The 12,445-nt window shown below is 42.3% G+C and overlaps 1 protein-coding gene across 3 annotated transcripts in view; it reads right to left on the minus strand.

The window, feature by feature from the left end:
• Positions 1-1,545: 1,545 nt before the first annotated feature.
• CENPU (centromere protein U) overlaps positions 1,546-12,445 on the minus strand; it is a 29,228-nt gene continuing 18,328 nt past the window's right edge. For all 3 annotated transcript variants that reach the window (XM_077762170.1, XM_077762160.1, XM_077762154.1), the window contains 7 exons: positions 12,015-12,081; positions 10,836-10,944; positions 6,446-6,524; positions 6,196-6,243; positions 5,091-5,152; positions 3,107-3,263; positions 1,546-1,746 (listed from right to left, as the gene is read on the minus strand). In XM_077762170.1, the coding sequence (XP_077618296.1) occupies positions 1,633-1,746; positions 3,107-3,263; positions 5,091-5,152; positions 6,196-6,243; positions 6,446-6,524; positions 10,836-10,944; positions 12,015-12,081 (636 nt within the window). In that variant the 3' untranslated portion in view covers positions 1,546-1,632. The remainder of the gene's footprint in view (positions 1,747-3,106; positions 3,264-5,090; positions 5,153-6,195; positions 6,244-6,445; positions 6,525-10,835; positions 10,945-12,014; positions 12,082-12,445) is intronic.

Here is a 12,445-nt window from a genome sequence, read left to right on the forward strand (position 1 = left end):
AGAGAGAGAGACAGCGTGAGCAGGGCAGTGTCAGAGAGAGAGGGAGATACAGACTCTGAAATAGGCTCCAGGCTCTGAGCTGGCGGTCAGCACAGAGCCCGACACGGGGCTCGAACCCACGAACCGTGAGATCATGACCTAAGCGAAAGTCGGACGCTCAACCGACTAAGCCACCCAGGCGCCCCTGTTAACATCTGTTTTCTGTGTTTAGGTGCTTCTGTGTTGGGTACATAGATGTTTGTAAATGTTATATATCCTCTTCTTATATTGACCCTTAATGTAATGCCTTTCCGCGTCTTTTGTTAAAGTCTGTTTTAAAGTCCATTTTAGTTAACAGGAGTAGCACTTTTCATTCCCTTTGCATGTAATATCTTCTTCCAACCCTTCACTTCTAGTTTGTGTTTAGGTCTGAAGCATAGGAAGCACAGAGGTGGGTCATTTCTTGGATCTGCTTAGCTACACTGTGTCGTAGGACTGCAGCATTAGTCCATTTACATTTAGTCATCAATAGGTATGTACTTCTTGCCATTTCGTTAATCATTTTCTGGTTGTTTTTGTAGTTGTTCCTTTTTTCTCCTGATCTCTTCCCTTGTGGTTTGATGGTTTTCTTTAGTGTTTGGGTTGCTTTCACTTTGTCTTACTTGAGGTTTTTGGTTTGTGGTTACCATGAGGTTCATTATATATTGATCTACATATGTAGCAGTCTATTTTAAATTTTCCTTGTTTATTTTTGTGAGAGAGATAAGAGTATTGGGGCCGGCGGCGGGGAGACACAGGATCCAAAGCAGGCTCCATGCTGACAGTTCAGATACGATTCAGGTCATGATCTCGCGGGCAGGGCTTGAACTCATGAACCGCAAGATCATGACCTAAGCTGCAGTCTGGGTGTTGAATCACCTGAGCTAGCCAGGCGCCCCTACTGCCGTCTGGTTTTGAATGACAGTCACTTAGAGTCTTGGTGGGAGAGCTGGGGCAGTGGGCACAGGCCCGGGGGTCCTGGGGCATCCTGTTGCGTGTGGTGCCCAGGGGGGGCTGCCATGGGCTGAGGGCCTGGGCTCTGTTCCTGTCGGCCCCTTTGGCCCCAGAGAGTTCTAGCAGCTCCCCAGCAGGTTGGCAGATGTGCTAAGGCAATAAATGGGTTTCCTTCGCTTCTAGTAGATTTGTCCTTTGAAGCGATGATGGTTTTTTTTTGGCTGTGCCCCAAGATGGGCGAGTCTGCATGTAGGCCTCGTGCTCCCCTCTGCTGGCCATCACTCGGGGGGAGGGGTCCCCTCTATCATCCGTGCAGAAGCTGTGCAGGAAGTGCAAACGCTGGGCAGGAGGGGGTTCAGGGTCTTGGCCGCCCTCTTAGAACACCTCCCTCTGGCTACTGAGGGCAGAGCTCTTTTATGTCCACCTCTGCTTATGTTCAACATTTTAAGACATTAGCCTGAGACTTATGGCCTCTAAAATTACTTAGACAAACTGTTGCTACTTACTGTGGTCAAACTGACTATGAACAAAATACTAAATTTGGTGACAAAGCAGCCCGAACAAGTTGACAAATTACCTTTTCAGAGAGTTTTTATTTACAAAAGTGTGAACTGGACGACAGGAGACTAGTCTATATATCTGGTACGTTCGGACCTGGCCTCAGCTCTGGGCAAGGAGCTTCTCTAACTGATGGTTGAGGTCCTGCAGATGGTTCTCGGCTCCTAAAAGCGTTCTTGCTTGGACTAACAGAGCTGGAAGGCTGGAGGAATCATACTGTCAAAGGCAAATGATTTGGATTAAGTACAAGAAACAGTCTATTACACAGCTCCATGCTGAGGAGAGCTTTCCACTCCCTGCTTTCATTTTTCAAACTAGGACCATTAAGAAAACTTGCCTAAATCCTTTTCCTTTGGGCATAATTACTAAGGTTACAAGAAACCTGATCTAGAAAGCTTAGGCTGATCTCATCCCAGAACTGTGGCATCTAAATCATGTGAAACAAAATCATTGCCTGGTACAGATCGAGACTGAGTTAGGGCAAGTCAGCCTGATCTCATGCCTATTTTAAACCCAGAAACCTGTAAGGCACATGGGCTTTTAATTCCATTAGTTCTTGCAGGTAAATACCAGGCCCATAAAATTTCATGAAGGAAAAATTAATCATCTAGAAAAACTAAAGACAAAATTAGAAAACAAACCCAACATAAACTCAACTCATGATTTTGAAATGATAAAGCCAGGCTCCATGCTGTAACTTCTATCGAAGGAGCAGTGACTGAAGTCTCTTCTTCCAGTCTGTCATACTTGTGACAGTTTGTTTAAAATCATGTTTTTGGGGTGCCTCAGTCAGTTACCGTCCAGCTTTGGCTCAGGTCATGATCTCACGATTTGTGAGTTCAAGCCACGTATCCGGCTCTGTGCTGACAGCTCAGAGCCTGGAGCCTGCTTCAGACTCTGTGTCTCCCTCTCTCTCAAAAAATAAAAATACATTTTCAAGGGGTTTTTCTTAATAATGAGAAGAGCAGTTTTGAGCAGAAAAGCCGTCAGACTATTGCTACTACCTGCATAATAACGCAGTTGTTTCTAGACTATACCGTACCGCCGTGGAATTCAGTTTCACAGATATTTGAGAGCCTGCTGCATTCAAGTTACCGTGGGGCACTTGCTCTCAAGGAGGTTAGCAAGGCAAGAACTAATATTTGGTGTTAGATTTCTGATTTAGGAAAAGAAGTAGGACATATAAACCAAATATCTACTTTCTGTAAAGGAAAACAGATGCAAGGGTACAGAGGGCCCGCGGGCAGGCACAGGACGTGTTAGTACCAGTTGTATATTCCAGACAAATTATAGTCACCACATGTTGTCACCACTTACGTTCAAATTCAGTTGGTGCCAAGTTAGTAACCAAATCCCCAGCTCTAAGGAAGCTGTGGACCAGTTGTGACCAGTCACAGAAAACAGTAATTGAAAAGAATTCCTTGTCCATATTTGGTGTAAAAAACTAAGTGACGTCTAGTGTTGGTCTGAAGGCAGACTAATTGTCGCATCTACCTTTCTTCTCAAAGCTGCTCATCCTGCAACAGGCAAATGCCCTCTCTCCTCAATCACAGCGAAAAATAAAAATTGAAGTTACCGTTTCTTTTACATTTGGTTCTTTCTCTCGAATATCTGAATAATCTTGATGAAGCTGTTTTAAGTTAGATAAGAAACACGCTGCATTCCTAAGGGAAGATTTTTTCTCCTCAAGCTCGTCGTATTTTATTTGTAGTTGTTTCATCTGTGGCTCTAACCTACAACAGAAAATTTCCCCACATATGAATGGCATGTAATAAAGTGTAACAGCCTAGCTTGTAAGACTGAGGACACAGGTAGACTGAGCGAGGTAAGACCATGCTGGGGGGGAGGGGGCCTAGATCATTAAAGATAGCTTCGGTTCTGAAGTTATAAATGTGGGACAGAGTCTAGATTTCAATTTAAATACAGATAAAACCCAAATACACTACACAAGAATTGGAAATGACATCCACAGGAGAAAAGGTCTTCTAGATCCTAAAACCTATCCAATCGCTTTGTTGGGAACTACTGAATTAAGACACAGCTTGTAACACGTCCCAGCCTCGGGTGGGAGCAGACGGGCAGCGCAGGTCAACAGCAGGGACAAAGACCATCCCTTTGCCCCTTCTTCTCATCACAGCCGTGTCCAAGGTCCAGTAAAACCAGCTGGAGGAAAAGTGCGTGGGTAAACTACCTTCGCTCTGTGTCTTCCTTCTTAACCTCTAAAGCAAAAAGGGATAACTTGGATTTTATGAACAAATAAGGGGGGAGGGAGGCTGCTGATTTTTTATCTCAAAGATGAAAAGACTTTTCTAAAAGTATATTAGAGGAGGGTTCCTTTTCCCAGTGGTGTCCGTTGAACAGACGCAGGGCAGGAGGCAGTCCGCACACGGGGGCTCCTGGCCCCTGACTTCCTGGGGGCGGGACTGGGGTAGGTTTCCTCCCTAGGCAGGGGGGGGCTTTCCACATGTTAAGTTAAAATAATGACGCCCTGCATTTTCCTTTTGACTTCTAGAACTGTCTCTAGAAAAGGAACCCAAGCAGCTGGTCTTTAAGGTGTGTGATCTTCTCACACGGCCGGGGAGCCCCCCTCACAGGAGGGCGGGGACGAGCTAACACGTAACACACGGGGGACAGTGCCCAGCACACAGCACGCCTGGTTACGTGCTATTTTCTTTGGGCCTGAGCCAGCGGGAGCTCTGCCGCGGGCCAGCACCTGCTCAGACTGGCGGGGGAGGCCAGCGAGGCAGACACCCAGTCCCACCCTCTCCCAGACGGCTCACGTTCTCTCCTTTGAAAACTTAGTACTACAGGGTAGACCGTCTTTTCTGATAATACCACTTCCTTACTCTATTTTAAAACTCCTATGAAGAACAGATAGTATATTCAACTGCCCATCTTCCCACTGCTCTCCCCTAGCCTGCGGCTGGCACGACAGCCCCGCCACACAGACGACCACCCCTGACCACCCGCTGGTTGGCTGACAGAGGCAGCAAACCCCAGGCTTCGTACCCAGATGTGGGGACAGCCCTGGCTGTGATCCCAGCCCTGCGCACAGAAACGGGCTCACAAGAGCGCCATGCCGGCAATAACACGAACGCAAGCTGCTAACACACGGCGCTCACTGGAGGCCGGCCACGGTGAGGCACTCTGTGTCTGTCTGTCCACTGAATCCTCTCAACACCCCGGGAGGGGTGGGTATGGTGCTCGTTTACGGGGGAGGCACAAACTACCGGCAGGTGAAGGGGCTGCCCAAGGTCGCACAGCCAGTAAGTGGCAGAGCCTGGATCCGAACCCAGGCAGTCTTGTGCCAGAGCCTAAGCGCTGCCTCTGTAATCGGGCCGCCTCTCAGGTCAGAGCTGGGAGATCTGATGGCAGATCAGGACTAAACTGTCCTTGGCTAAAAGCTTTAACTCAGCCATATAACCTGCCTTCACTGAGCTTCTGGACATGAAGAAAACCTGGGATTTAAAGGTAACACAGCAGAGTTTCACAGCGTCGCGTGACGTACTGTGACTCAATCCCTCCAGCTAAGTTCTCAGAGGACGCTGCCGTGACCTTACCGAAGCAGTTCATCCTGGAGTTCCAGCAAGCGCTGCCTTTTCTTCTCCGTATCTGAAAAAATCTAAAGTAATACAATAATCTGTGAAAATAACTCCCTAAACGTTTGAGCACCGCTACGTACACTGTACCAGGTTCTAGAAAAACCGTGGGAAAGAGACTGTACTCTCCCCGTCACGGAGCTTCGGTCTAAGGGGAAGACAGACATTACATATGAACAGTAGGTAACTACCACCTGTCATACATGCTGTGAAGGAAAAGAACAGGGAGCAGGTGTCTACCCCAGGACAACTCTGAGGAGGAAGGAGGGGCCAGATCTCTACTAGCCCGTGAGCTACTGAGTGAGGAGTCTGGATTTGACATTTTCCTGGGAGCGCCAGGAAAATGCCCCAACAGCGGAGTGTCCTGATCAACCTGTATTGAAAAAACAGTTCCATATAAGAAGTTCTCTCAGCTGTCACTTTCAGTGACTACCAGCTATACAGCCAGACCATCCCCGCGGGCTCAGAAGCAACGTGGAGGGGACCAGTAAGAAACTAGAACTGAAGAAGAAAACAACCAGCAAAGGCCTGTACTCCCTGAAAGGAAAATCTACAATTCAAGTTCATTTCTCTTAGAAACGTACAGGAAGCTGGTCTTCAGTCCTGGATTCATGCAGGCTTAGAGCTCGGAGGTCATCTGGTCCACCTGCAAACTGGCGTCCAGGGGCTCGTTTCTCCTCATACACCTAGCGCTAATCTCTAAGAAGGTGCTACAACATCGAGATAATAGAGCCAAGACCAGACCTGAGGTCTGACCTTTACTGCAGCACTCTGCCCAGGCTGTCCCTTTACTTGGGACATGGGACAGTTCTTTAATAACTAGTAACAACTTAATACAGGGTAAGTGGTCATTTTGGGCTTGGTGGCCATTTTAGGCTAGTTAGGGTCCCCATCCCTTAGCACGCGTTATAATAGTCCTCCACCACAAGATCAACGGAATACAAGCCGGGCTAAAAGATGTATCTACAAACCGAAGATCATAAAATCGAATCACGGCTTTTCTTATCCCTGTACGTGCTAGAGATTCTACGTGAGCGTATGCTTCTAATCACACAAGGGATAATACCTTTGTGTTCTTCCTTTTCAGAGTTTTCAACATCTGCATGTCCTTAAGCTGCAAAAGAAGAAATATTCATGTGTTTTCCAAAATTCAAATGTTTATTAACTTACAATATATCACATTTAAAGACCACATGTGAATCACGGATAGTTCGATTGAGTTCTTTACCACACTGCAATCTTTTCTAAGACAGTGTATGCTGTCCCACGATTAGCAAAAACTACTCAGGCCCACAAATTTATGTCCATGGGCTTACCATTTTGAGGAGTTCTTCTTTCACATTAGAATGAAATTTTTTGATGGCTTCCTTACAGATTTTAGAATCTGAGTTTTCTCTGTAGCAGGAGGAAAAAAGGATCACACTAGGCATCATACAAAGGCTCTTGAAAGGTGTATTTCATTTGCTTAGCACACCACAAACCACGATTTGGCACACCCCACAGGAAGGGCAAAGGATGTGAATACTTTTCCAAAAAAAGAAGTACATAAACGGCAAACAAGCATATAAAAAGGTGCTCAACATCACTAATCATCAGGGAAATGTGAGTCAAAACCACAGTGAGATATCCCCTCACGTACATTAGGTGGCCACAAGTAAGAGATGAGCGCTGGTGAGAAGGCAGAGAAACTGGAACACTGCACTGTGGGTTGGATTGTAAAATAGTGCAGCCAGGGTAGAAAACAGGAAGGAGCCTCTCAAAAAATATAAACAGAATTACCCTATGACCCAGCAGTCCCACTTCTGGGGACATCTCCAAAAGAACCACAAACAGGATCTTAAAGAGATATTTGCACACCCATGTTCATTTCAGCATTATTCACAACGGTCAAGAGGCAGACGGATGAATGGATAAAGGAAATGTGCAATATACATACAATGAAAGATTAGCCCTAAAAAATAAGGAAATCCTGTTATGTGCTACAACACGGATAAGCTTTGGGAACATTCGGCTATGTGAAACCAGCCTGTCACAAAAAGGAAAATATTGCGTGATTCCCCTTATTGAATGTAGTTCCGCTTAGAAACAGAAAGTAGAATGATGGCTGCTAGGGGGTGCCGAGAGGAGGAAATGGGAGATTGTTTAATGGGTATAGACTTTTCAGTTTTTCAAGAGGAAAAAGCTCTGGATATTTGCTGCACAACAATATGAATATACTTAACACAACTGAATTATACACTTAAAAATGGTTAAGATGGTATATTTTATAATTTAAAAATCTATCAGCTCCGTTTAAAAAAAGTATTTCTAATACAAATATGAAATCATTATCTTAAGATGTTAGAAAAACTGTTTAGGCCTTACTGCATATGGCTTATAATGTTGATAAACTGGTAGACTGTACCAACCAAAATGGTCGGGGTCTGCATATGGGAGCCAGACAAGCTCTCTCAAATTACAGGGCCTTAAAAATCTGAGCCTGTTTGTAATGTTTGCGTTTCGTGGCATACTTCTCTATGTATGTGTACGTTGGTAAACTGTTTACAGTCAGTAAGTCTTTTAACAAACTACTGAGGTGTGAGTTCCAGATGGGTATTAAAAACAGCAGACCCTCAAAGTTAACTTGATTTTGAAAGAGCACAACTTTTCATATGGTCGAGAATACTTCATGTTAAAAAAATAAAACAAGATCAGTGATTCTATCAGAATCACTGGGTAGGACAAACACAAGGGTATTTTAACATTTTTAAAGTCTATGGGGTGCCAGTCTGGCTCAGTTGGTAGAGTATCTGATTCTTGATCTCAGGGTCATGAGTTCAAGCCCATGTTGGGCATGGAGCCTATTAAAAAAAAAAAAAAGTAACAAAAATACTATACCTCTTCTAAAAAATTTTTTTCTTTTTTGAGTGGGAGGGAGAGAGAGAGAATGAGAATCTTAGCAGGCTCCAAGTTCAGTGTGGAGCCCATGACCCTAGGATCATAACCTGAGCTGACATCAAGAATCAGATGCTCAACTGACTGAGCCACCCAGGCACCCCTAAATATTTTTTTTTTGAGACAGAGAAAGCAAGCAGGGTCGTGGGCAGAGAAAGAGGGATACCAAGGATCTGAAGAAGCTCGGTGCTGACAGCAGAGAGCCTGACGTGGGGCTTGAACTCACGAACTGCGAGATCATGACGTGAGTTGAAGTCAGAAGCTTAACTGGCTGAGCCACGCAAGCACCCCTCCAAATCATTGATTATATCAAGAAGATAACTATGCTAAAAGTCAAGAAACTGCCATTTTGCTAAAACATCACAAGTCTATAGTAAGCCTCTTCTTCCTTTTGAAGACTATGAATGCGAATAGGATAACACAGTCACGATGGCCTTGGGTATGGTACGAGACCTTCTGTACCAATTTTAGCAGCAAACTGGCTTTAGCACAGTTGCTACAGTGATCATGCCAGGCTGGCTCCTTTCCCCTAGATCAACCCCAGAAGAACCACAGAGCGCAAATCCCTTCAAAGTGGGGAAAGCTGTGAAAATCTCCGAGGTGAGACCAAGAGGTGTTTAGAAGTGTGGAGGCTGTGGCCCAGGGCACGCAAGGAGCTGTCAAGGTTGGCTCCTGCTGCTTCCCCTCCTCCTCCTGATTCTCATAAGCATGTCTCCCGAAATGCTGTAGCCAATCAGACCTCTGTCCCTGCGTCTTCAAGAGTCAAACCGGGGCTGTGCTTCTGGGACCAGGAGAGAAACTCGGAGACTAAGTGTGGGCAGCTGTCGCCTCCACCTTCCCCCACCAAACCCCAGGGCTAGAGAATGATCATCTAAGGAACATATCAGCTCTTAACACAACTCATCTCTGGAGGGCAAAGGCTATGTCCTGACCTGACAGGTTACTTTGTGGGATAAGTGACCGAGGCTTCCGACCCGAGGCCTCATCCACCCCTATCCCTTGCACTCCCAGGAACCCACAGGGATCAAGCCTTGGTCTTCCCTTATACACACTGTCTGACAAAGCAGCTGGCTGGCACAGGGGTAAATAAGCTCACAGGCTGGGGGGAGTAACACACTGGAGGAACAGCACTAAGTCAGAGAAGACAAACTATTAGATCAGAAATTCTAACAGAAGTAGGTATTTCATAACAGATGACTCAGTAATTTGACATTAGCCTAATAAATAGTCTTAAGAGGATAGCGGCAACATAAGACAAAGAAGAGAACCAAATAGAAATGTTAGATAAAAAACTCATGGCTAAATTACAGAACCCAGTAGCTGGGATAAATGGCATAATGGATAGATCACAGAGCTAAGTAAGCAAATTTCTAGTTTCAAGATTGAGGAAATCTAGAAAAAGGACAGGACAGAGGACAAAAATATATTTTGGAATTAAAAAAGAACCTTAGATCCAAAAGGTCAGGCCCAATATAGTGAAATTTAAGAATAACAAAGATAAAATATTCTAATAGCTTATAGAGAGAAAGAGCACAGCACACATGTAAATAAGACTTTGGCAAACACCATATTTTCCAAACCAACACTAGATGCAAATGAAGACAAAGGAATAGTACTCCAGAGTATTTAAGAAGATGATTTAGAACCTAGAATACTATATCCAGCTAAATAGTCATTCAAGTTCAAAGTCATGACCAAAATAATCAGAAAGATTTAGAAATTTTACAACATAAAGAGCCACACCTATAAGTGTTAGATGAGGCACTTAACTAAGAGACATATCCAGAAGTTACAAAAAAAATATATGAAATAAAGGATCAGATAAATATGTTAATAAAGTTTATGATCTTAAAAACAGAAAACATTTTACCACAGAATTAAAAATCTCTAGGTATTATAAATATGATGCAGTTTTGGATAGGGGAAGGGAGAGATGACCAAGAGTTATGAGAGCTTGCCAAAGTTTTAATCTTATTAGTGGGGAGTTAAAAATGCTATTTTTAATAAAAGTTAGGATTAAAAGCCTCAGAAAGTAGGAAAAAAAATCTAAGAAATAAAAACAATGTATCAACACATTCTCCCAAATGTATTGATAATTATAATAAATGTAAATGGATTGAGTCAACAAAAATAGACACACTGGATTTAAACTTTAATATTATAAAAAAATTTTAAGGTCAGACAAAGGCTACGTAAATTCTGGCAAATGCTAGCAAAAGAAATCCAGTGACACAGTAGTAGTATCAGATAAATTAGATTTTAAGACAAAAAAAAACATTTTTAGGAATGGAGAGGGTACTACAGAAGTATAAAATGTTTAATACACAAAACAGAGCAATTTTAAACATAATGTCCTAACAAAATAGTCTCTAAATATATGTAGCATAACTTGATAAAAAGAATCAGGAAGAATATTGCTTCTATGCAGATCCAATAATTAGAGATTCTACATAAACCTACTATTTAGATTTCCCACAGATTATGTGCTAGGCTATAAAGAAAGCCTCAAAATTACAAAAAATATCACCAGTCCATTAAATTTGACCACAACATATACAAAAATATTAAATAAAAAAGGAACATATTTGGGTGTGCAAAAACATACTACTGAATAATTCACAGGACTAAAGAAAAAAATTATAATGGAAATGTAAAAATATGTAAAACTGCATCATGATAAAAATACGATGTATCAAAAGCCGCAGGATGAGCACAAGTGGTGCTTTAAGGACAATGAATGAGGTGCATATATCACAATATCAAAAGACTTACTTATACTCTAGGATGGTTTTCTCAAATGCAGACAGAACAACGTCTAACTCCGTGAGATCACTGGCTTTCTTTCCTTTTAGACACCAAATACGAACATAGTCGGACATATCTAGAATATTAAGATAAGTCAATTTAATATATGATTGGCTCTAGGTCCAGGGTTCTGAAAGCCCAAAACAAAAACTGTCCCATCAAATTGCCAAAAATAGCTACAGTTGAAGAGGCACATAAGGGGAAGCATGACTCACTTCCTTCTATCCTGGTGCAGTCGCTCACAGATCTGTTGACACCATCACTCTAACTAACTGTGGTCTCCTTGTTTCTACTGAAACAGCCTGAAGTACTGCTACCTCTTAACTACCTCGCTGTACCTTTATTTAATAGTCTGTTGTTATCTAACACCACTGGTAATAGAGCTCTTCTTTGTTAACTGTAATTTCTGAATTTTAATCTACCTAATAGGCCACTTGTAGAACCCATAAAGATTATTCAGTGTGATTTAGTCATAGTAGTATATTGTAAGACGTTAGGTTCTGGTACATCTGTGGATGAAAGATCATGCATTCACTAAAATGGGACTGTAGACAACTTAAATTTATGATCTCATTTTGGGTAAGAGAGTTCGATAAAAGGCTTGAAGAGCAGAGACCAAACAAAAAGCACGGCGGCTCTTTTTGGGTTATGGGCGATTTTCACCTTCCTGTCCATACTTTCCAAATTTTCTAAACATGTAGGACTTCTCTTTTAAAGAACAGAAGGAGAGAGAGAAAATGCTTTAATTCCCACCCACTTTTCAGTAAGTTTTCATTTGAATAAAATACAGAACATGGGTGAATCTCAAAAAAGTTATGCTGAGTAGAAAAAGCCTATACAAAAGAATATATACTGTACGAAAAGACACTGTGTGATGAAAAATTAAGGCAATAAAGCAGGTATAACAATAAAATCTAAGTGTGTAAATATCTATTGTAAGATTCTTTCACCTTTGTTGTAGGCTGAAAATTTTCATCATAGATATCGGAAAAAAACCAGTTACTACAAAGTCACGTATTTTCAGTTTTTGAAGTAGCGATTTTACATACTTACAATTTACTATTTTAACAAAAAATAGGTTTTTCAAATGAAATTCTTGAATGATGGACCAAGTATAAAACACTATTCTGTAACACTATTCTGTACCTGAGTCTATGGCTTTACTTCTTGATTTCTTCCTTCTGCCAGAAAACATCTTCTTTTTCTGAACTTTCTACCAAAAAAAAAAAAAAGCAAATATTTTTATTTAAAAATTTTCCTTCTCTTAAAACATCAGTATCATAGCCATAGTATTATCAAACACTCTTGATTCTAGCTATTACTCTCATTTAGCTCTAAGTTGTTCAATATGTGTATTAGCTAAATTAACATAAAGAGACATTGGAAAAATTAAACTGTTTCAAAATAAAAAATAAGTAAAACTCTTAGTTGGCTCTGAACAACGATCGTCTTGGAGGAAGGAAGCTGAACTTTTCTGATTTAAGGTAACGCTGTGTGGAAGCCGGCGGATTTCTCTCCAAGCCAGAATGGAGTAGCAGCTTCTGAACTAGCGCTCTTGCCACAATCAACCAGAGAAT

This window comes from Crocuta crocuta, unplaced genomic scaffold (genome assembly GCF_008692635.1).
Source record: "Crocuta crocuta isolate KB4526 unplaced genomic scaffold, BGI_CrCroc_1.0 scaffold90, whole genome shotgun sequence".
Taxonomy (NCBI): domain Eukaryota; kingdom Metazoa; phylum Chordata; class Mammalia; order Carnivora; family Hyaenidae; genus Crocuta; species Crocuta crocuta.